This window comes from Hemiscyllium ocellatum, chromosome 12 (assembly GCF_020745735.1).
Source record: "Hemiscyllium ocellatum isolate sHemOce1 chromosome 12, sHemOce1.pat.X.cur, whole genome shotgun sequence".
Classification (NCBI taxonomy): Eukaryota; Metazoa; Chordata; class Chondrichthyes; order Orectolobiformes; family Hemiscylliidae; genus Hemiscyllium; species Hemiscyllium ocellatum.
In genome coordinates, this window is record NC_083412.1 from 17,365,408 (window position 1) to 17,390,444 (window position 25,037).

The window sequence follows — 25,037 nt, forward strand, 5'->3', positions numbered from 1 at the left end:
TACAACCACCTTCTTTTGAGCTCAGTAGAATTGAAATCACTGGGGAGTTTGCCTCCACATTCACCTTGAGTCCAGTTTTACTAGGGCTCCTTGATGCCACAGTAGGTCAAATGTTACTGTGATGTCAAGGGCAGTCACTCTTCCCTCATCTCTGGAATTCAATGCCATTGACCATGTATGAACCACGGCTGTTGGCTCTTGACTGACTTACAAAACTCAAACTGACTGCCACTGAGCAGGTTAATTGCTTTGTGAGTATCATTTGATAGTGCTATCGATGACACCATTCAGCATTTTGCTGGGGCACTAATTGGTCAGGCTTTTCTTTGTGGAGGGGACACACCTGGGAATTCTTCTACATTACTGGGAAGTTGCCATTGTTATCACTGTACTGGAACAGCTTGTCCAGGAACATGGTGCATGTTCAATGCTACTGCTGGAACAATAACACTTGCAATGTTGGCATCATGTGGATGCCGTCCAGTGATTTGTATGGTGCTAAAGCTGTTTGAAGTGGAATAGATTCAGACATATTTAAAACTCAAAACTGGGCTTCAATGAGGTGTTGTAAGCCATCAATAGCAGTGGAATGGGCAAGCTGCAACCTCGGCTCAACGTACATCTCGCTCAGTCATTACTGTTGAATTACAGAACAAATGATGTTTCAATGAGTGTAGGAGTGTATGCCAGGAACATGACAACACATCCCTGCAAATGAGGATGCAACCTGAAGTTACAACAAAGGAACATATGCATGTTAAACAGTGGAAGCAGTATACAGTGGAGCAAAGAAATCCCATCACTGTGACATCAAGTCAAAGCTCCAACTATTTGATATTTTGAATATTCCAATCTGTTTGTTTAAAACTCCCAGCTCACTAATGTCTCTGATCCCTTTTACGGTCTTTGCCCTACTGCAATATCTCCAGTCTCTGACTTTCTGATCATTTCATTATCACCACTATCTTCAGTGAACCAATCATTTCTGAGCACTTGACAGTACTCTAATACCTTTCATCTGGCCTTTGACCCATGATCTCTTCCCCCCCACCGCCCCCACCCCCCGCTACTTGGCATCAACACCAGCAGTGCTATAAATCCTATATAATCTGAGTGTTATTTCATAGAATCCCTACAGTGTGGAAACAGGCCATTTGGCCCAACAAGTCCATACTGACCCTCTGAAGAGTAATCCATCCAGACCCATTCCCCTATTACTTTTAAATTTCCCCCGACTAATGCCCCTAACCTACACGTACCTGAAAACTGTGGGCAATTTAGCATGGCCAATTCACCTAACCTGCACATCTTTGGACTGTGGGAGGAAGCGTTATGCAGAAATACAACGATGGGTATGGTAGCACTTCTTTCATGGGGCGTAGGTGACGCTTAAAAAAGAAAAAAAACAGTCTGTTAAGTCATCCTTTTTCTCTTTCCTAAAATTCTCTTGCTTAGGTGCCAACGTTAACACGAGCAAAAACCTTGAATCTCCACTTCACGTGGCAACCAAGAATTCAGATACACAACTAGTCAATCTGCTGCTAGAACATGGAGCAGATACTGATGCTAAGAATGCTGAAGGAAAGCGGCCTGTGGAACTCGCATTACCAAACAGTTCTTTAGAAAAATTACTTCTACAATGGGAAGGTACTGACAAACCAGTAGTATTCATTTCTAAAGGAAAGATGCAAAAATAAATTACAGTATCGGAAAAAGGGATTTGGGTATATTTAAATGTTGATAACTTTCCTCTATTAAAAAACATGTTTATAGGAGTCTCCTCTTTCCTTGTCAAGTTATAGTAACTACAGGCAGGATGTTTCATGTCATTTTTTCAAAGCATGCCCTTTATTCATTGTTTTAAATGTTCCTTACAGGAAAACAAATAGGCTTTTCATCACAACTAATCCCGATGTGTTTTTCAGTTGATCCTGATTGACCTGCCTTACCTCCATTTAACAAATAAACATCATTTATTTGTTCCACACCTCTTGGTACCTAACAGAAAATTTCAGTTGTTTCCCAGTATTTGCAGCTTTTTTTTTGTAAAAAAAAGGACAGTGTTTCAGATTTCTACCCTTCAGTGTAGAAAAAAATGCTTTGCGATTTCACTTCTCAGCAGCCTCGTTCCAGCAAACAGAGATTCTGGCCCCTTATTCTGGACTGTTCTTCCTGAGGTGATACGTTTGCGTGAATAGTGGACTAGCTAATGAACAGGAAATACCCTTTGATCAAAATTCTATGTACACATTGGTGGATTGTAACAAGTAATGCCACGCAGAATTGTGCTGAGGCATTAGCTGTTCACAGTTTATATTAATGACTTGAGTGAAGGGACTTGGGTGTATTATAACTAAAATACATTAGTGACAGGAGAATAAGTCAGAAAGCAAATTGGGAGGAGTACTGATTACCGGGAAGATGGGATTATGCTATGAGGAAAAGTTTGGGCCTGTGTCAGAGTTTAGAAAAAAAAAAGAGGTATTTTAGTAAAACCTATGTTGCGGGGTGCTGAGAGGATGGTTATCCTCATGAAGGATTCTGGAATTATGAGGTACAGCTTCAGAACATGGGGTGTGTAAAACAAAAGAAAACAGTGAGGAATTTCTTATGGATAGGGAAGGCTATATCATTTGTTATGTTTAAATCAACATTTAGTATCTTTTTACACAAGACTTATGGAAGGGTAGACAGGTAGTTGAAGCCACGGTCAGATCAGCCATGATTTCACTGAAGAGGGGAGAAGGCTGAGGAGAACGGCTTATGCTCGAAACGTTGACTCTCCTGCTCCTCGGATGCTGCCTGACTACCTGTGCTTTTCCAGCACCACACTCTTGACTCTAATCTCCAGCAGCTGCAGTCCTGACTTTACCCGAGGAAACACATGGCCTATTCCTATTTTAAGTTCTGTGTACGTAAACAGCACTGAAAATGTGTTGCTGGAAAAGCGCAGCAGGTCAGGTAGCATCCAAGGAGCAGGAGAATCGACGTTTCGGGCATGAGCCCTTCTTCAGGAAATGGCAAGGGCTCATGTCCGAAACGTCGATTCTCCTGCTCCTTGGATGCTGCCTGACCTGCGCTTTTCCAGCAACACATTTTCAGCCCTGATCTCCAGCTCTGCAGACCTTACTCTCTCCTTGTACATAAACAGCAGCCAATCACCTTTCAGTTGCTGAGAAGAAAGATCTTTATAAAACTTGGTGGCCCCTTCATTCTGTCACTTGTAACTGAGCTACAACTTGGAATCACGGCCTTTCAGATGATATAACCAGGTTACGGATATTCTTGCACGGTGGCACAGTGGTTAGCACTGCTGCCTCACAGCGCCTGAGACCTGGGTTCAATTCCCGACTCAGGTGACTGACTGTGTGGAGTTTGCACGTTCTCCCCGTGTCTGCGTGGGTTTCCCCCGGGTGCTCCGGTTTCCTCCCACAGTCCAAAGGTGTGCGGGTCAGGTGAATTGGCCAAGCTAAATTGCCCGTAGTGTTAGGTAAGGGGTAAATGTAGGAGTATGGGTGGGTTGCGCTTCGGCGGGTCGGTGTGGACTTGTTGGGCCGAAGGGCCTGTTTCCACACTGTAAGTAATCTAATCTAATCTAAGTAATCTAATCTTTACAAAATGTTTAAGCTGATGTTTTGTTTCCATCGCTGCTGTTGTCAATGTTAACTGTATACTCAAACCAACTCAATTGCCTTCTCGTGTTTTTTTAGGTCCACTGTCCTTGAAACAGTTATGCCGACTATACATCGGAAAGTGTTTGGGTTGTTCTCGGCCTATTTCCGTATCCAAGCTACCTATCCCACAGCAGCTAAAGGACTTTCTGTGCTACAGATAGTAGTAGTAGTAGTAGTAGTATGAGACTTGCATCCGGTGTTAGGAGATGCACCTGTTTAATTTGAAATAATACTTACCAAACTCTCTTTCCATAACTGCAGCCTGAGACTATTAGGCTCAGAGGTATGTACAGTACCAGATTTCAGTCCTGTTGTTCTGAGTGTACTGCTCGCATTGTAGTAGTACAATCACTGCCTTAATTTGTTACTGTTACCAGAGTACCTCAAAATTATATGGGGTGGGAGGAAACTGATATATTGCAAAAACAAAATAAGAACGTTTGTAAACCATTTTGCTTGAAATGTGACCTGTTTTATAACACTGAGTGGCTTCCTAAGCTATTATTTTGATGAATAGGAAATGCACACTTCTTGTGAATCAATTTGTACTTTCCCATATGAGAGTCAGGCAAAACGTACAGTTATTAAGCTATTTGATAAAAATCCAAGCACCTTTTGGAGGGCTTGGCACAGGTCAAGTTGGACAGTCGATATTTAAATTCAGAGAAGCGTAGTCACTGCTGGTCAGTGTTCCTCTCCACCTGACTCATCGATTCCAATCCTTTACCATCTCCCCAATTCCAGTAATGATGATCAGCCATGCCTGTCCTCTGCCCTCTGTTCCCAGCTGTCACATACTTATTCAATTGTCCTTTTAATGGTCTGTTTTCCCCTCCCCTAATTCAGTGTTTGTGTGACAGTAGTTCAGTGCTCCGGATTACAATGGCCAGCAGCATGATTGTCCATTTGAGAATCTGCGGTTTGCCGGCTCCAATTTCTAGGTGTTTAACTGTAAACTAATCTCTCGTCTGGACTTCTGCCTGGGGCGTATTGCACGAATATTGTATGACTTTTCCCACAGCCACAGCTAAGCAGAATTTTGGAGGTATTCACTTCTGGAGCTAAAGTATCTAGATCTGAAGAAAGACAAAACAGTGTAAAACACTCTAAGTTAGGTAAGTTCTGTGAAGTAAGGAAGTTAACATTTCAGGGCAGCAAGCTGTAACCCTCAGTATTTTGCTTTGGTTTTCATTCTTCTGAAACCCTGCTTGGCGTACTTCAAGCCTTGCCACAAAAATATTGAGAGAGATTTTCATCATCACTCACTGCATTGATAATTCCTTTCTTGCCCTGCTGGCCTACTATTGTCTTTTAAATCCCCACCAGATGCTTTTCTTTATCAGTCGCCTTGGTATGAAGGGTACCCAGGTGAATGAAGACAGTCTTCAGGATTCTATTAATCCACAGGTCAGAAAGCAGCTCTGAGCTTAACGTAAAAACAAAATTAAGTGGTATTTCTAGGTCTATATTGGGTTCTTATTGTAAAATTGACTTTGGAGATGGAGGCTGAAGTGCTCTCTGTATGAAAATATTTAATATACAGAAGGGGACATTCAGCCTCCGCCTGATCCTTCAAAGTGTAATGTCAAATTGAAACCCCTACCTCACTACTTTTCAATGTCCCTTCAAGCAACTTATCTTTCAACATGTTACCTTTTGAAAGCTTCCAAGGAATCTGCTTACACCAACTGTTCCAGGCACGCAAAAAGCTGTGCAAAGGCACTCCTCATCTATCAACCTTTTGCCCATTTACCCATCAAATGGCTCACTCCCTTGGGGTCCCATGCTCTTCTCTGCTCTCAGGGGGAAAAGCAATTCCAGATTCTCCAGGCTCTGTACATAATGTCCCTCACCTCTGTCACAATTCTGTAATGCCCCCTGCAACATCTCAAAGTCCTTTACCTCCTTTCCAGAGGGTGATAGACCAAGTATCATGCATGTTGTATGCTGCTTTCTTAAGTGTTGTCAACTTGCCTGCTAAGATTTGAGAGCATTCCTACCCATCTACTTCTGCTTTTGCAGTCCCTGTTAATAACTGCACTTGCTTGTCTCCCAAACTGTCTTCGTTCACAATTGCTATGTGTCTTCTCAACTCAGTCTATGTCCACCTAATGTCTGCTATTATTCTGCTCACAAATTGCTACATTGCTAAGTTCTATCATTATCCAAGGAGCAGGACAGTCTACGTTTCAGGCATAAGCCCTTCTTCAAGAATGAGGAGGGCGTGCCAAGAAGGCCAAGATAAAAGGTAGGGAGGAGGGACTTAGGGGAGGGGGCATTGGGAATGCAATAGGTGGAAGGATGTTAAGATGAGGGTGATAGGCCAGAGGGGGGTGGGGGCAGAGAGGTCGGGAAGAAGATTGCAGGTTAGGAAGGCGGTGCTGAGTTCGAGGGTTGGGACGGAGATAAGGTGGGGGGAGGGGAAATGAGGAAACTGGAGAAATCGAAGTTCATCCCTTGTGGTTGGAAGGTTCGTAGGCGGAAGATGAGGTGCTCTTCCTCCAACCGGCGTGTTGCCATGGGTCTGGCGATGGAGGAGGCCAAGGACCTGCATGTCCTTGGCGGAGTGGGAGGGGGTGTTAGTGTTCAGCCACGGGACGGTTGGATTGGTTGGTGCAGGTGTCCCAGAGGTATTCTCTGAAACGTTCCAAAAGTAGGTGGCCCATCTCCCCAATGTATAGGAGGCCACATCGGGTGCAGCGGATGCAGTAAATGATGTGTAGAGGTGCAGGTGAATTTGTGATGGCTATGGAAGGACCCCTTGGGACCTTGGAGGGAAGTGAGGGGGGAGGTGTGGGTGCAAGTTTTGCATTTTTTGCAGTTGCAGGGGAAGGTGCCGGGAGTGGAGGTTGGGTTGGTGAGGGGTGTGGACCTGACGAGGGAGCCGTGGAGGGAGTGGTCTTTCCGGAATGCTGATAGGAGAGGGGAGGGAAATATATCCTTGGTGGTGGGGTCTGTTTGGAGGTAGCGGAAATGATGAAGGATGATACGGTGTATCTGAAGGTTGGTGGGGTGGTAGGTGCGGACCAGTGGGGTTCTGTCTTGGTGGTGATTGGAGGGGCGGGGTTCAAGGGCAGAGGAGCGGGAAGTGGAGGAGGTGCGGTGGAGATCATCATCAACCATGTCTGAGGGGAAATTGCGGTCTTTGAAGAAGGAGGCCATCTGGGTTGTTCGGTGTTGGAATTAGTCCTCCTGGAAGCAGATGCGGCAGAGGCGAAGGAGTTGGGAATATGGGATGGCATTTTTACAGGGGGCAGGGTGGGAGGAGGTGTAATCTAGGTAGCTGTGGGAGTCAGTCGGTTTATAATAAACGTATACTAACTACAAGAAATGCAAAACTTGCGCCCATTCCTCCCCCCCTCACTTCCCTCCAAGGCCCCAAGGGATCCTTCCATATCCGCCACAAATTCACGTGCACCTCCACACACACTATTGCATCCACTGCACCCCATGTGGCCTCCTATACATCGGGGAGACAGGCCGCCTACTTGCGGAACGTTTCAGAGAACACCTCTGGGCCACCTGCACCCACCGCCCTGTGGCTGAACACTAACTCCCCCTCCCACTCCACCAAGGACATGTAGGTTCTTGGCCTCCTCCATCGCCAGACCATGGCAACACGATGCCTGGAAGAAGAGCGACTCATCTTCCACCTGGGAATCCTCCAACCACAAGGGATGAACTCAGATTTCTCCAGCTTCCTTTTTCCCTCCCCCCACCTTATCTCCGTCCCAACCCTCGAACTCAGCACCGCCTTCCTAACCTGCAATCTTCTTCCCGACCTCTCTGCCCCCACCCCCCTCCGGCCTATCACCCTCACCTTAACCTCCTTCCACCTATCGCATTCCCAATGCCCTTCCCTCAAGTCCCTCCTCCCTACCTTTTATCTTAACCTGTTGGACACACCCTCCTCATTCTTGAAGAAGGGCTTATGCCCGAAACGTCGATTCTCCTGCTCCTTGGATGCTGCCTGACCTGCTGCACTTTTCCAGCAACACATTTTTCAGCTCTGATCTCCAGCATCTGCAGTCCTCACTTTCTCCAAGTTCCATCATTGACTGACTTCAACATTATGCTCCTGTTCCCAGGTGCTAGTTATTTATGTAGAACAAGGAAAGTGATTATTCTAATACAGATCCATGGAGGGACCCCACTGCTAACAGACAGGAGAGCATTTGTTTCTCATTATTCTCTACCCTTTAGCCAATTACACACTGTAATTACCACTTTTTTCAATGTTGTTGAAGTTTCCATAATCTTTCCATTTATCCATCCTGGACTCCTGCAGCAACCTAGAATGCGTCTTATCGAGATCTGAAAGAATTAAAAGTTGGAACACATTCAACTTCCACTTTTTTAAAACCTTCAGTCGGTTTTTATTGAAAGCCGACGAAAAAGGTTTTGCAGAATTCCAACTCGGTTGTGACAGATTACTGAAGGGTCATTAAAGAGGAGTAATACTTTACAAGCAAAAGTCTGTCTCCCTGTCTCTTATGATCCATTAGCAATGAGCACCAAAAATGTTTGAACTTTCCTTCCCCTTCCAACCCATTTGTTGTTGAGATTGAGCAACTCAGAATTTTTAATGCACCGGTCTACGCTTATCCTTGAACCGACATCAATGACCTTTAACAAGCAATTGTGGGATCTTGCTGTGCACAACTTGACCACTACATTGCATTTTGGTTTTTTTTTTCCCATTCACTTTAAATCAACGTCTTGTTTTCATGGCTGGAGGGAGTGCAGAAGAGATTCACAAGTATGGTTCTAGGGCTGAAAAATTTCAGTTATGAAGACAGATTGGAGATGTTGGGGCAGCTGTTCTTGGGGAGAAGGCTACGAGTAGATAAGTTGTTCTTGCTCGAAAGGATCGAGAGTGAGAGGGTACAGATTTTTAATGCCATGTTCAAATGGTGTTGTGATTTTTTTTCTGCACAAGTGCTTTGGGTCTAGAACGCACAGCATGGAAGTGTGGTGAAACCATTTTCAATTGAGGTATTCAAGGGGGATTTATATTTAAATCAAACTATTCTGTATGAGTGTAGGGAAGACAAAGGAGAATGGCACGGTCACAATGCTGACCTGGAGAGGCCGGTGCAGGCACCATTAACCGAATGGCCGCCTCCTGCATTGCAACACCATGATTTGATCCCTCCCGTTTTAAAACACCTATAGCAAATGTCTTCTCGCCTTTTGAGAAAGAAAACGGCCCCAGCTTCTCCAGTTTATCCATCTAATTGAAAAGGCTGTCATTTCTGCCCGACATTTATTAATAATCACGTCCTAGAGTGTGACATCTAGATTTGGGCACAGCACTCCAGCTGAGGCCAAACCAACAATTTTATGAAGCAGCATCACAACTTCTTTGCTTTTGTATTTTGTATTCCATAATGTCCAGGATGTGTTCTTAACTACTTTCTTGCCTTGCCACCTACAATAGTCTGTAAATCCTGAAGTCACCCTCCTCTTGCACCCTTTTAGAATTGTACCTTTTATGTAATATTGCTTCCCCATGTTGTTCTTACCAAAATGAATTTTCTGTCTGATGTCCCCACTAACTTATCTTTGCCTATGAGGCCTTTTGCATTGTAGATTGTTCAAAGTATCCACTTTTATCCTGTTAGCTTGGAAAGAATTAAAGTTTTAAAAGCACCCAGTGAGGTTCAATCGAGTCTTGCTTTTAATCGTTGGCAATGCGATGAAACAATTACAAGACTTCCAAACTAGCTGTAAAATGTCAGATTGACTGTCGGAAAAGTTGATATGCTTGTGGCACGATTGGTAACGTAATTTGTGGAGTGGCTAGTTACAATGTCCTAGCATCTGGATCAGTGGTGCTGGAAGAGCACAATAGTTCAGGCAGCATCCAAGGAGCAGTAAAATCAACGTTTCGGGCAAAAGCCCTTCATCAGGAATTTCCTTGCATCCAACTGTTGAAAAAGTGCGCTTGGTGCCTGTCATTGCCTGTGTAATGAAGACAGTGCTCCATTCAAATCAAAATAAAAGCACCCAATGTTTTCAATTCTGTATCTATGCAAAAGTATTGTTATAAGTTTGTGATTCTTAAATTGCATTCAGGTATGTAATACCTTGACTCAATTTCTAATGTTATTTACCGCACACTAAGACATGTTGTCACCTTGGACCTTTTCTTTATTCCTGTATTTTCATAATAAATATTTAGAAGAAATAACGCCAGTGTTCTCACATGGTCTTCTAAATCAGACAAGAATGTTAGCGGAAATCCTTCATAACACCCAGGTTACCCATTCTGCTGTTAAAGTTCTTCATAGAGAAGAAATCTATACAATCGGTCAATTTTTCCCTCCTCAGACATTCCGCTCCATGGGGATATTGCTACCCAAGTCTGGCCATTCTTTACATAGGCATGGCCACTGGCTATGATCAGTTGGTTTGACTGATCATAGGACATCTCAGAGAGCAGTTCAATTAAACGGAAACTAGTCATCAGGTTTCAGTAGTGTGGAGGAAATTCTGGATGGACTTCCTGTTCCGCCCCAATGCTGGATCACCAAATCCCATTATACTGCCGACTGAGCTGAAAGCTAACTTTGCATTATGGTAGAATCAATCCAGCAATCTTCCACTCTCTATGGTATGAATCTACACTTGCTTGAGAGTTAAGCAGGTCAAATTTGGATGAAGATTTGCTCACTGAGTGGAAGGTTTATTTTCAGATGTTTTGACACCATACTAGGTAACATCTTCAGTGAGCCTCCAGATGAAGCACTGCTGATGATTCCTGCTTTCTATTTATCTATTTGGGTTGGTGGTGGCATTTCCTATGGTGATGTCATTTCCTGTTCTTTTTCTCAGGGGGCGATAAATGGGATCCAAGTCAATGTGTTTGTTGCTAGAGTTCCAATTGGAATGCCATGCTTCTAGGAATTCTCGTGCATCTTTTTTTTGATTAGACTCCCTACACTGTGAAAACAGGCCCTTCGGTGCAACAAGTCCACACCGACCCTCCGAAGAGCAACCCACCCAGACCCATTTACCCCTGACTAATGTACCTAACACTGTGGGCAATTTAGCACGGCCAATTCACCCTAACCTGCACATTTTTGGATTGTGGGAGGAAACCGGAGCACCTGGAGGAAACCCGCACAGACACGGGGGGGGGAATGTGCAAACTCCACACAGTCACCCAAGGTGGGAATCGAACCCAGGTCTCTGGCGCTGTGAGGCAGCAATGCTAAACACTGAGCACCGTGCCACCCTCTTTGGCTTGTCCTAGGATGGATGTGTTGTCCCAGTCGCAGTTGTGTCCTTCCTCACCCATATGTCATGTCATTTTGTGCCTAGTTGATGTTCATGTATCCTGGTGGCTAGTTTAGCTCACTAGGTCAAATTTGGCTTTTGGCCATGAGGATTAAACAATATAGAATATAATTGGTCGTCACAATTCTGCAAAATCTCTCACCTTTGCTGGTAGTCTCTTGGGGGATTAGATATCTAAAGAAATAAATCCTATAATTTGAATATAAGGACCAAGCCTGGAGTTCTCGTCCTGTCAATTAGTGAGGCAAAAGCAAGAGAGGCCTAACAACAAAAGCAGATTTCCTACATCAGTGTGAGCTAGTTAGGTTTTAGTTACAGTTGGCTGGTAGTACTAGCCACATCAAACTGTTGTGTGGCGCATGTGCTGAGGACTGATGTAAAGTATCCGAGAGGAGAGCTTAAAGAAGAACCTTTGTCTATGGCCACAGTATTTCCCCGAGACTGCATTTGTGGAAGCCAAGGCAGGATGTGGGTGGGAGAGGCATGAGAAAGAGATGAGCAGAACAAGACAGCACAGCTCCTGCTGAATGCCTGAGGGAAGTAGTACCGTACCGTACCTTTCAAAGATATTTTCAGTATGATGCCCTGGATAGCATTTGTCAATGTGCCATACAGATTTTTAAAGAAAATTAAATGGATATAAAACCAGTTTGGCAACAGGAAGGGTGTGGTGAATGGACGTTCTTCAGTGTGGGAGGTGGTGAACAATAATCAGTTTTGGCTCTTATAATCTTCAATTTTCACAAACAGCAGTTTCGATGTTGTGAGCAACATTAAATAATGAAACTTGCTGCATTAAAAGACTGGATTTTATGTGTACTACATGTGTGGGGGGTGGGGTGGGGGGGGGGGGGGGGGGGAAACGTGTGAATGAAATAGGTTGGTTCAGTAACCCGCCATTTTTCCACCCTCCTCTGAACTCAGGGCCATAACAGCCTTTCACTCTCTTTGATGTAAAAACAGGCATTCAGCAAGCAAGGTCAAATTAAAAACTCACAAGAGTTTCACACCACTTATCTCTTCCAGTCACAATAATTCATTCAAACTAGCCAACCTTCTGTGCAGAGTAATGATTTCATATGCTGGTTTCCATGGAAATTAAACCTTAAGCAAATCCCAGTAAAAATAACTTATTAACCCAAACCCTTTCCTTTGACCCACACTGGCTGTGGATAGCTACAGTTTCCAAGATGAAAACGTACTGTCTCCTCGACCTGATTACTATTAAGACTGGGACATTTAATCCACAATGTAAACAAAACAAATCTCAATACTTGATTGGGTATTTTGAAAGAAAGAGTCAGCATAGGACCCAAAAGGCTTTGTTAATCCATTCAACCACCCACCCTGAAAAAGGGCATAAAATGAGAGAGACGGAGATTTTAGGAAGTGGTGAAGAAATCTGATCGAAGACTCCAGCCCAACTTCCCTGAGGGATCCTAGGAGACCTGAATGCTAAGAGAATAGGAATAAAGGCCTGTCCTGATGAAGGGCTCTGACCCGAAACGTCGAATTTCCTGTTCCTTGGATGCTGCCTGACCTGCTGTGCTTTAACCAGCAACACATTTTCAGCTCTGATCTCCAGCATCTGCAGACCTCACTTTTTACTCTGTTAATGTTTACCACCAGCTAGCCAGTCCGACCTAGACTAATACTTGCTGCTTGTCACAGTCTGTAAAATTAAACTCTTTCATCCCATCTTCAACTCTAACACTCAACACCCACCTTAGTGGTTGCATTCAATGTCTGCTGACCGGATAGTGACTACTCTTTAGTATCATTACTAAATCATTATTTTATAAAACCTTCACAGGAAGCACCGTCTCTCTCGGACAAATTCAAGGAATGTCATCAGTCAACAGATCACAACCCTGAATTATTTATGGATATTGAACTTGTAAGTACGTGTTATTTTTAAGGCATTAAGCCAAAAGACAACCGACGATGTAAATTCATGGTTGTTCGGGCAAATCCCTCTGGAACCTATACAGACCAGAGAGGTATCAATGTGTCAAGAGAACTTATAACAGCAATATTTCATAGGGAGAGATGCTGCTCAAAAACTGTGATCTCCTGTGGGTTCTCTCTCAGATTGCATACATGATGATTTGAAAGAAAGGCAGTTGTGGGCGGCACGGTGGCACAGTGGTTAGCACTGCTGCCTCACAGCGCCTGTAGACCCGGGTTCAATTCCTGACTCAGGCGACTGACTGTGTGGAGTTTGCACGTTCTCCCCATGTCTGCGTGGATTTCCTCCGGGTGCTCCGGTTTCCTCCCACAGTCACAAAGATGTGCGGGCCAGGTGAATTGGCCAAGCTAAATTGCCCGTAGTGTTAGGTAAGGGGTAAATGTAGGGGAATGGGTGGGTTGCGCTTCGGCGGGTCGGTGTGGACTTGTTGGGCCGAAGGGCCTGTTTCCACACTGTAAGTCTAATCTAATCTAAGAACTGTTTGCATTTCCTGTTGTAAATACATAGGAAATAGGAACCAGAATAGGCCTTTCATTCCACTCTGCCATTCGTAATGATCATGGCTGATTATTTCAAGCGGTGACCTACTGTATCTTAATCTACTACAGTATAATCCCAAAACACACCTTTATAAATTAAAAAGTAACAAAGCAACTTTTGTTTTATATGTAATACCCAAAACACCACTTGCATGATGCCCACACCACAGCACTTAACATCTCGGTAGGTTAAAATCAATTGACTGGAACTGGCTTCAGGCTGCTTCTTCCTAAAGCTCCCTCATATCGGAGTTTGACTCTACACACCCCCCGCCCCCCCCCCACCCCGAGAGTTCTTTTGGTTGAGGATTAACACTAACTCTTCACTCCACGTTAATCTAATGCACCCTACCTTTCTTTCCCAGAAGCACTGCTACATACAGCCAGCCTGTTCCACGATCTTCCTAGTATTAACACTATCCAAAGTTAAAAGATTTTCTCAAATATAGTCATCTCTCGAGCTTAACAATAAAATCCCCAGATTTCAAAAGACTCTGATAAACCTTCAAGGCCTCATTATTTTCCATGCTGTGTCACAGAGACTTAAAAATAAATGAGTGAGTAGGGGTTGCAGTTTCCTTCTCTCTCAGCCACCCCGCTGCTTCACTGGACAGAGGGACACAAAGCTTCGCTTCATAGGTGGTGATATCCCTAACACTGTTTACATGCAGAGCAACAGCTTTCTACGTATGATAAATGTGAGGTGTTGCATTTTGGCAAGGCAAATCAGAGCAGGACTTGAACACTTAATCTGGGGTAAGGTCTGGGGAATGTATCGAATAAAGAGATCTTGGGGGTTGGGGTGCAGGTTCATAGTTTCCTGAAAGTGGACTCACAGGTTGATAGAGTCGTGAGGCGTTTGGTACACTTGCCTTTATTGGTCAGTGCATTGAATCTAAGAGTTGGGATGTCATGTTGTGCTGTACAGGACGTTGTTGAGGCCTCTTTTAGAATACTGTGTTCAAATCTGGTCTCTCTGCTATAGGAAAGATGTTGTTAAACTAGAAAGGGTTTGGGGAAAAGATCTGCAAGGATGTTGCCAGGGTTGGAGGGTTTGAGCCATAGGGAGAGGCTGAATAGGCTGGGGCTGTTTTTCCTGGAGTTTCGGAGGCTGAGGGGTGACCTTCAAGAGATTTATAAAATCATGAGGGGGGGGGCATGGATAGGATGAAGAGCCAAGGTCTTTACCCCAGGGTTGGGGAGTCCAGAACTAGAGGGCATAGGTTTAGGGTGAGAGGGGAAAGATTTAAAAGGGACCCGAGGGGCAACTTTTTCCAAGCAGAGGCTGGTTCGTGTATGGAGCAAACTGGCAGAGGAAATGGTGGAGGCTGGTACAATTACAGCATTTAAAAGACATCTGAATTGGTATGTGAATAGGAAGGGTTTAGAGGGATATTGGGCCAGGTGCTGGCAAACAGCACGAGATGAGTTTAGGATATCTGGTCAGCATGAACGAGTTGAACCGTAGGGTATGTTTTCATGCTGTCAACCTTTTCCCTAGCTCAGCATCTTCTGTTCTACATTAATGTTTCTCCAATTCCTTTTTCAGAGGTATGATATTCCCTGCCTCCATCATGGGCTCAGGCAGTTGCTTGCCAGATTCCAATCACTCGCAGAAACATAGAAATTAGGAGCAGGAGGAGGCCATTTGGCCCTTCGAGCCGACTACACCATTCAATATGATTATGGCCGACAATTGGATTCAATCCCCTGTTCCTGCTATCTCACCATACCCTTGGATCCATTTATCCCTAAGAACTATACCTATCTCCTTCTTGAAAACAGTCAATGTTTCGTTCCCCAGTTACTTTTTGCAGCAGACACCTCCACAGACTCATCAATCTCTGGGTTATGACATCTCTCCTCATCCTGAGTGGACTATCCCATATCTTCAAAATGTGAGCCCCTGGTCCTGTCTTATTTGATTTTTTTCAATCTTCTTAAATTACTATCCTCTGGATCTCAGTTCTCTGTCCACATAGTTTCACAGTTTTGACTTTGCCCAGACCCCTGGGCGGCACGGTGGCACAGTGGTTAGCACTGGTGCCTCACAGCGCCTGAGACCCAGGTTCAGTTCCCGACTCAGGCGACAGACTGTGTGGAGTTTGCACGTTCTCCCCGTGTCTGCGTGGGTTTCCTCCGGGTGCTCCGGTTTCCTCCCACAGTCCAAAGATGTGCGGGTCAGGTGAATTGGCCATGCTACATTGCCCATAGTGTTAGGTAAGGGGCAAATGTAGGGGTATGGGTGGGTTGAGCTTCGGCGGGTCGGTGTGGACTTGTTGGGCCGAAGGGCCTGTTTCCACACTGTAAGTAATCTAATCTAATCTAACAATTTTGAACACCTCAACAAAAATGTTTATGCTTTAGGTGGCGTGGTTAGCACAGCTGCCTCACAGCGCCAGGGACTCACGTTTGATTCCACCCTCGGGTAACTGTGCGGAGTTCTCCCCATGTCTGCGTGGGTTCTCTCTGGGTGCTCCGGTTTCCTCCCAGAGAACAAAGTTGTCCAGTTTGGATGGATTGACCATGCTACATTACCTATTGTGCCAAGGGGTGTGCAGGCTAGGTGGGTTAGCCAGGGGAAATGCAGGGTAATGGGGATGGGGTGGGTCTGGGTGGGATGCTCTTCGAGGGACCCGATGGGCCGAATGGCCTGCTTCTACACTTTGGGGATTCCATTTTTCTCCTATCTGAAGGAGGACAGACCCAGCTTCTCTAATCTATCCATGTAACTGAAGTTCCTCATTCCGGACTGAATCTCCTCTGTGCCCTTTCTAAAAGCCTTTACATTTGACCTGCAATGCGTCTTTAATTGGACACAACACAATGTAGTCAGAACAGTGTCTTCTAATAGTCCCTGCATTGATGGTGTCTGCAGAGTAAACAGTCCCAAGGCCCTGGAGCCGAGACAGTAGGTCTCAGGGAAGGAAGCACAACGTTAGCCTTGCACAGCCCTGAAGTTCCCTGAAACGATGGTATTCCACATGGGATCCGAGGAATGTCATGTGCTCAGAGTAATATCCCGAGGACAGACAGACAAGTAGGAAACGGTCCTACATCAACACACCGTGAGGTAAAAATATCAATTTTCATAAAAAATAATTTATTTCTAAATTGCACGATAGTAAGATTTTCCCATCTGTGCGATGCAGCCAGTTTGAAGGTCATATGTATCAGGAAACAGAGAAGAATCACGATTCCCTTAGCACTTTAAACATATTTCAGTTTGACCCTCACGTGAGCAAAGAGAGAGGGAGAGAGAGAGACAGAGACAGACCTCAGTCTGCGTTGTGCCTGAGGAAGAGGGTCATCATTCTATGCTCCCCTTTTTCTCTTGAGCTCTACACCTTGGCATGTTTCCCAGCATGCTCTGTCCACAGCAGGGACCTTTCAGTGGTAACAGCCCCCGGCCCGAAGTTTGCGACCAGTTTCTGGATCATCGGAATGTGTTCTCTCTCCAGCATGGTCACCCGTGAGTATTTCCAATGACTTTTTTCTTCCCTCAGGATAGTTTACTAAGATCTCCAAGCAGTGACTCCCACTTACCCCCTTCACCGTTGAGGAAGAAGTCAGGTAATGGGAGTTTCTGATGTTCTGACCTAGGTCAGTAGCCAGGGCCCAGATAGGTTTTTAGTCACCAGAGATACAACAGCAGTTTGATCTCAAGCCTGAACGGCTATGCAGCCTTCATCCTCCTCGTGGTCACCAGGGTTCACTCTCACCGACGGATAAAACTTGAACTGCGGTCGGAAATCGATTAGCCAAGCTCCATTCTCAGCTCACTGGCTGACTGTCTTAATTCCTTCGAAGGCGCAGAATTTCCACCTTTTCTCCAGCGTAGCCCCAACACCGGTGAATTCCTGTTTGAACATGTGCGGCAGCTGGGAGAGCAGCATCTCGATCTCACCTGAAGATATCTGCAAGGCAAAAGCCAGGCCGCAAGGTTAGTGAGCAGAGAGCTCCCAGACAAGAGCGCCCACATCGCAGAGGCTAATCTGGCTCCAGCTGGACCCCACCCCCCCCCCTCAGAGTACCACCCCAAACCACGGTGACCCTCACACGGTGGCATTTGACCTTCCCCACGGCGCAGTGTCACTTCACACCATGTTGCCTGGTATCGCACACACTGACCGCTGCATTGCGGTTCTAACATGGTGGATTTGCGAACAAAGCAGGGCTGAAGCACGTTTAGTTGACATCGCACGGTGCTCTGAATTCCAGGTTAACGCAACAACTAACTCCATGGATTGTCAAGCAAGACAATTGCAAGGATGATTTTCTGCTCCTTCCCTGTATAACTACGTGGGACGTATCAGATACAACATCGACTGAGGGGGAGCGTGCCTAGGCCAATTGATTCAGTGCCTGCATTTCTAATGTGGGCCTATCTGCTGGATTCTGCCTCAGCCTTCACTTGTAAAGGGCTGTCAGCCCCACTCATCAGCGCACCAACTTGTCACCCTGTTGTGTTTTCCTGACACACTGTAGGAATTCCCCAACCCCATCCCTGATGGAATCTTTCTTCTGCTCTGGTGAACTTTATTTCTTCATGGATTCAGAATTAAATCAGACGCAGGCCTATGACTTTCTGAAGGCCTTCGCTCCCGGCATCTGGCTTGAGCCTCTGAGGGCAACTAGAATGAGACTCGGCACTGCTTGAGGAAGAGAAAGCAACGTTACCACGGCAACCGGCCTGCTTGGGGGTTTCTCTTAACAATGGGAGATGTGCAAAATGAATCGCGGAGCAAGATGATGCAAGACATTGTTCTGAACTGAAAGAACATGCCTTCTTTTCAAAGTAAAATAACTCAGCAAGTATTTCCTGAGGAAGGTGGAATATTGAAGATTCAACTAACGCTCCAAACAAGGCTGGAACTGAGGAGGACAGACAGCCCAGTTGGCAAGTCTGGGGAGAGATGGCTGCTCTCTACAGGGCTCCATATCATTCTCAACTCTATTTGGGAGAGCCGTCACTAAGATACTGGGTGACCCGCTTACGCCAGGAGGGGCTGTCAACTGGTTCAGGGCCAGCCATCTCCAAAATCTGTTGACCAACTAGCTTGGCCTAGTCAATCCAGACAGTGACACATTTGAGTGGTACCTGTGGCTGGGAACACCAGGCAGTCCCTGAGCAAGAAGGGGCTTCTAGTGTCAGGCCTACAGGTAGGTCAGTGGACCAGCAAGTCCCAGCTGGAATACCCCAGTGAGGAATGGGGGGGGCACAGGGAGGGTGCAGGATGGGATTAAGAGCCTGGAAGAGATTAAGGGAGTGACGTGGCCTTGTGGGAAGGAGTGGCACTATCGGGCATAGAGGACCCTCTTCACCTTCCCCAACCTAAACCCCTGTTAAAGCTGCCAGACCCCTCACTGGGAGTGGGCCACCTGTCTGTGGCAGGTCAGGTAGTGACCAAGCCGAGGCACTGAGGTGGCTTCACTTGGTCCAATAGAGACAGCACACCCAGCTGATTGGGTGGTAACTTCCGCAGAACTGGGCCAAAGATCAGGGTGAGCAGACCATGTGCTGGTGTGCCCACCAACTCCCACCCTGAAGATCTGGGGAAAGCTTCTTGTGTGGGTGGGGGGGGGGGGTCATAAAATGTCTTCTTGAATTTCAGCAGTGTCCCCAACAACGTGAACTCCAAGGAGACAGGGTCAGAGGTGACGGTCACTGGGGAAGGAGAGGTTGGGAGAGGTGGGGGAGATAACCCATTGACTTTCTAGAGGCTGGGATACAGTAGGGGAGGGTTTGGTTAGGGACAGGGGGAACCTGAATCCCATTCCAAGGGGTCAGACAGATGGCTGCATCACCCAGAGACCATTTTCAGAAACTGAGAGCATCTTTCCACTTCCAGAGCAGTCCCTCATCACCCTCCTGTGTCTATGTGTGTGTGTCTGCATGTGTATGTGTATCTGCGTGTGTGTGTGTCTGCATGTGTGTGCGCGTCTGCGTCTGTATGTGTGTGTCTGCGTGTGTGTCTGTGTCCGTTGATGTGTCTGTGTGTGTCTGTCTATATGTGTTGTCTGTGTGTGTGTGTCTGTGTGGGTCTGCATGTGTGTGTATCTGTGTGGCTGCATGTGTGTGTGTGTGTGTGTGTCTCTGTGCATGTGTGTGTCTGCGTGTGTGTGTGTGCACGTGTGTCTGCGTGTGTGTGCACGTGTCTGCATGGGTGTGCACGTGTGTCTGCGTGGTGTGTGTGCACGTGTCTGTGTGTGTGTGCATGTGTCTGCATATGTGTGTGTGTCTGTGTGTGTGTCTGCGTGTGTGTGTGTGTCTGTGTGTGTCTGTCTGGGTATGTGTGTCTGCGTGTGTGTGTGTGTCTGTGTGTGTGTCTGTCTGGGTATGTGTGTCTGCGTGAGTGTGTGTGTGTGTCTGCGTATGTGTCTGGGTATGTATGTCTGCGTGTGTGTGTGTGTCTGCGTGTGTGTGTCTGTCTGGGTATGTGTGTTTGCGTGTGTGTGTCTGTCTGGGTATGTGTGTGTCTGTCTGCGTGTGTGTGTCTGTGTGTGTGTGTCGGTATGTGTATGTGTGTGTCTGTGTGTGTGTGTCTGCATGTGTGCGTGTGTCTGTGTGTGTCTGTGTGTGTGTGTCTGTGTGTGTGTGTGTCTGTGTGTGTGTCTGTGTGTCTGTGTCTGTGTGTGTGGGGCGGGGAACCCTGCCCCCCCCACTTTCTAAGCAGACGACGGAGCTGATGCCTCCAAACCTCAACCAAGGTGGCACCATGCCACAAGGCTGTCACCCAGTTAAAAGCTGTGGTACCACCTCCACGGCAACAGCTCCCTGTGTAAGATAACCAGGAGAGCATATCTGTGTTGATCAATCCTTACCTCACTGCTACAGCAGCATCTAACTCTCCCTGTGGGGCTGCCGGTCAGACATCAATGCCGTTTTCCTGGTAATGTCCTTAAACCAATAGTTATAAGGGGACAGTTCTCTTAATTAGCCACTTCCAAAACGTGGCATCACTGGCCAAGCCAGCATTAAATGTCACTCCCTCAGTTAGCATTTGAATCAGATGTAGGCCAGACCCGGTGAGGGCAGCAGATTTCCTTCCCTAAAGGGCATTAGATTGGGGTGGACAATCGACAATGGATTCATGGTCACCACTAGACATTGAACTCGAGACTTGTTTAATATTGAATTCAAATTCCACCATCAGCCATGGCGGGATTCGAACCAGAGTCCGCGGGACTTTGGTAGGCCCCTGGATGAATAGTTTAATGATAGTACCTCTAGCCCATCGCCTCCCATTTTGCCAGCCATCAGCTTTGTTTGGTTCAGTCAGGTGTCTTCCTAGTCACTCCCCACCCTTTCAAATCACGCACAAATATCCACCCAGTTAGGATGTGTGTCTGGGTCTCTACTAATTAGCTCACGGGAAATGAGGGGATAATCCTGAGGGGGTGTCACTGATCTCCAAACCCAACTTCGCAGAGTCATACACCTCACCTTGACATCTTACCTTGGCATCTAGTCGCTGTAGGTAAGACCAGAGATACTCGATGTTCGCTCCAAACGGATGGACATGTAGGAAAGTTGAAATAATACCTGTTTTTAGAAAAGTGTATGCTTAGTTTTGAGATTCTGTCGTCCTCCTTTACAACAGATTTTATCATGCAGTAGATAAATTCTCAGACGACCAATCACAAGCTGCGTAGAGTTTTTTGAAGAAGTGACAATCAAGATGGATACAGTGGGCGGTGGGGTGGGGGGGTGAGGGGGGAGAGCAGGTCAATGTGGTGTACTTGGATTTCCTCAACGCATTTGAAAAGGTGCCACGTAGGCTCCCTACAGTGTAGGATCAGACTGTTCGGCCCATCAAATCCGCACCGACCCTCTCAAGAGCATCCCCACCCAGACCCACCCCCCCAACCCCATCCCTGTAACCTTGCATTTCACATGGTTAACCCACACATCCCTGGGCACTACAGGGCAATTTAACATGACTAATTCATCTAGCTTGAACATCTTTGGACAGCAGGAGGAAACCCACACGGACACTGGGAGAATGTGCAAACTCCACACAGACTGACACCCGAGGCTGGGATTGAACCCGTGAGGCAGCAGTGCTAACCACTGAGCTGCCGTGCTGCCCATTTAGATCCGCCATTGTAATCCTCTAGCGCTCTTGTCGTTTATCCAGCCTCCCCTTTCACTTAATTTTCTAATCAACCTGTTCAGAGCTGTTCTTACACACCTCCAGAGGGGTGGTGGTGAGGGGGGGAGACTTGAACTCTTGGTCCAGGGGTAGGGACACTGTGCCATGAGGCCCCCCACAGCAGGGAAAGGCTGCGACACAATAATAGAGCTCAGAATGTAGGTGGCAACCTTTTAGTTGGGGCAAAGAATGAGATCGCCAAGATGGTGGCAGGAGCAGAGATAGATGCATCATCTTTAGCCGAGGGCAGGATTTGATGAGTGGGACTGAAGGGATCAGTGCTGTGGGTCTCAACTATTTACAACCTACATCAATGACGTGGAAGAGAGCCAGATGCATGACAGCACATTGTGTCCGATTCCAGTCTCCCTGCTATCAGAAGGAGGTTGTGAAACCTGAGAGGGATCAGAAAAGACTTACAAGGACATTGCTTGGGTTGGAGGGTTTGAACAGGCTGAGAGCACCAGGAGCTGAGAGGTGACCGTATAGAGGTTTAAAAAATCATGAGGGGCATGGATGGGGTAAATAGACAAAGTCTTTTCCCTGGGGTCAGGGAGTTCAAAAGTAGAGGAAAAGGTTTAGGGTGAGAGGGGAAAGATATAAAAGAGACCTAAGGGGCAACCTTTTCACGCAGAGGGTGGTACGTGTATGGAATGAGCTGCCAGAGGATGTGGTGGAGGCTGGTACAATTGCAACATTTAAAAGGCATCTGGACGGGTATATGAATAGGAAGGGTTTGGAGGGATATGCGTCAGGTGCTGGCAGGTGGGATTAGATTGGGTTGGATATCTGGTCGGCATGGACGGGTTGGACCAAAGGGTCTTTGTCTGCACAATATGGCTCTAAGACTCTATAATATGGCGTGTGTGAGTGTGTGGGTGATGTGTGGGTCAGTGGATATGGAGTGTGTGGGTGATGTGTGGGTCAGTGGGTATGGTGTGTGTGAGTGTGTGGGTGATGTGTGGGTCAGTGGGTATGGTGTGTGTGTGAGTGTGTGGGCATCTGGATGAATATATGAGTAGGAAGGGCTTAGTGGGATATGGGCTAAGTGCTGGCAAATGGGACTAGGATAACTTAGGATATCTGGTCAGCACGAGCAAGTTGAACTGAAGAGTCTGTTTCCATGCTGTACATCTCCATGAATCTATGATCAGACAGACTGGGGATGTTTCCTTAGAGCAGAGGAGGTTGAGTGGGACCCTGACTGCGATGTATAAAATTATGAGGGGCATAAATAGAGTAGACAGGGAGAAGCTTTGTCCTTTGGTGGAGGGATCAATGACTGGGGGGGGGGAGTAGATTGAAACTAAGCAGCATGAGGTTGAGAGGAAATGTGAGGGAAAACCTCCTCACCCAGAGGGTGGTGGGAACCTTGAGCTGTCCTCCTGTGAGGCTGGGAGGCACAGAATCCCCCTTCACACTGTGGAGGGATTTAGATGTGCACCAAGGCTAGGGGCCAAGTGCTGGGAAATGGGATTAAAATAGTCAGGTGGTTGTTTTTGACCAGCACATTCTCAATGGGCTGAAGGGTTGTTTTGTTTTCTCTGTGATGTTGATCTCTGTGACTCTACGAGACCAAAACTAGACATGGCCCTCCAGATGTGGTCTCACTAAGGCCCAAAAAGAGAACAAGAAAATAATACAGCTTGGTGTTAGTGGACTGGAGCTAAATATATATCTGTTAGGACCCTGGGCAGAACACCCCCTACTCTTCTTCAAAGCTTGGGATTCTTTGTAGGTACTGGCAAAAGGTGCTATATAAATGCAAGTTCCTTCCTTTCTTTGTTCTTGCAAAAGATCAAGATGACGAGAGTGATTGCTTTAAACAGCGGCTGACATTTGAAATGAGTCCTTTTGTCCCTTCTAAATAAATCAGCAATTGTAATATGACCTAATCCTGCTGTCTGTGAAAGGTTTGAGTCCAATCTTATACCTGTCATTTTACTGATCAGTCTGCACAGCACTAATCTGGTGATTCCTGCTGATCTCCCCTGAGTCCCTTCTAATCAATCAATAGTCATTTGAATCAGGATTGAATGCCATGCACAAAATATCTTTCTGCTGATATATTTATACAATTAATATCAGAGAGCGTGAGTGCTTCTGGCAACTTAAACATCGGTGAGACGTCTCGCTGAGGCTTTGCATCCTTTTCTGGTAATGCATCTGTCTTTTCAGCAATATTCAACCTCCCTTTGGTTCTTAGAACTAAATGGGGAGCGAGCAGGAACAGGCACTGAATTGGACGATCAGGACTGAGTGGGGCAGCGGCAGCCTTGAAGGTCCATCTTGCACGTCCCCTTCGTACGTCCCCAACCTGCACAGTCATGACTTAGACTTAGAATCCCTCCAGTGTGGAATCAGGCCAGTTGGCCCAAACAGTCCACACTGACCTGCCAAACAGTAAGCCACCCAGACCCATTCCTCCTACATTTACCCCTGACAAATGTGCCTAACCTACACATCCCTGAACTCTACGGGCAACTTAGCATGGCCAATTCATCTGACCTGCACGTCTTTGGCTGTGGGAGGAATCCAGAGCACCCGGAGGAAACCCGCACAGACACGGGGAGAACATGCAAACTCCACAGAGGCTGGAATCGATCCCGGGTCCCTGGCACAGTGAGGCAGCAGTGCCATCCACTGAGCCACCAGTATCAGAGATCGATCTTCAGCCAAGGTGTTGAGTCTGCTCCAAACCCGATCAAAGCAACCTGAGCGACAAACGGATCTGGCTTTGGACTGTCCAAAAGCAGTCGGTATCGCAGTGGCCGATCCCTGGCGAACGAGACAGGGTGGTGAAGCAAAATGAAGCAAGGTGCAATATCAAACTGAGGACAAGCAGTTGGATTCTAACCTGTGATGCATCCCTTGATATTTGTGTAATGGTTATCAGAATAGGTGCTTCACATCGAGAGGGCATTGCCTGCAAATCCAGCCAAGTGATATTTTCCAGGGATGCCTCCCCAGGGCAGAAAAGTTCCTCTTTTGCCTTCAGCAGATGGCACCTCACGTTGTCGGTGAGACGTACCAATTGTGGCTTGGCCGTTGCCCAGGAGTTTGAACCCCAGGTCACTCACTCACCTCTTCCCCTCAGCATGGAGTTGGCCAAACTCCAGGATTGTTTTCGGATCAGAGATGGCGTGGGGAGGGCACCGTGGTTTGGCTGTCAGATGGGCACTCTTCAAACATCTTGGTCTCGCGACATCAAATTCCGAGAGGGTTTTGAGTGCGTGATGCGCTTGCGAGGGCCTTGTCGGTCATGGTCTCGGATTTCAGTCTGAGGTGAGGGGACAGTTCTCCGCTCGAGAGGCTGGTGAACCTTCGGAGTTCTGTACCTGGGCGGACGTGGAGGCCCAGCAATGAACTTGTCAAATGGTGGAGTCAGTCCAAAGTG

General features: G+C 46.6%; 2 protein-coding genes across 5 annotated transcripts in view; one reads left to right on the plus strand and one right to left on the minus strand.

Moving 5' to 3' along the window:
* LOC132820673 (ankyrin repeat and SOCS box protein 9-like) overlaps nucleotides 1-12,860 on the plus strand; it is a 37,620-nt gene extending 24,760 nt beyond the window's left edge. Inside the window, exons 7-8 of one of the 3 annotated variants that reach the window (XM_060832903.1) lie at nucleotides 1,456-1,647; nucleotides 12,790-12,860. In XM_060832903.1, coding sequence (XP_060688886.1) covers nucleotides 1,456-1,647; nucleotides 12,790-12,851 — 254 coding nt within the window. In that variant the 3' untranslated portion in view covers nucleotides 12,852-12,860. Of the gene's footprint in view, nucleotides 1-1,455; nucleotides 1,648-1,877; nucleotides 1,946-3,710; nucleotides 4,137-12,789 lie in introns of those variants that run through there. The other 2 variants (XM_060832902.1, XM_060832905.1) reach the window with 2 other exon arrangements.
* Nucleotides 12,861-16,605: 3,745 nt separating this feature from the next.
* The window catches only part of enox1 (ecto-NOX disulfide-thiol exchanger 1), a 229,638-nt gene continuing 221,206 nt past the window's right edge, over nucleotides 16,606-25,037 (minus strand). Inside the window, exons 12-13 of one of the 2 annotated variants that reach the window (XM_060832906.1) lie at nucleotides 20,945-21,030; nucleotides 16,606-17,401 (exon numbers count right to left, since the gene is read on the minus strand). In XM_060832906.1, coding sequence (XP_060688889.1) covers nucleotides 17,264-17,401; nucleotides 20,945-21,030 — 224 coding nt within the window. In that variant the 3' untranslated portion in view covers nucleotides 16,606-17,263. The remainder of the gene's footprint in view (nucleotides 17,402-20,944; nucleotides 21,031-25,037) is intronic. The other variant, XM_060832907.1, reaches the window with a different exon arrangement.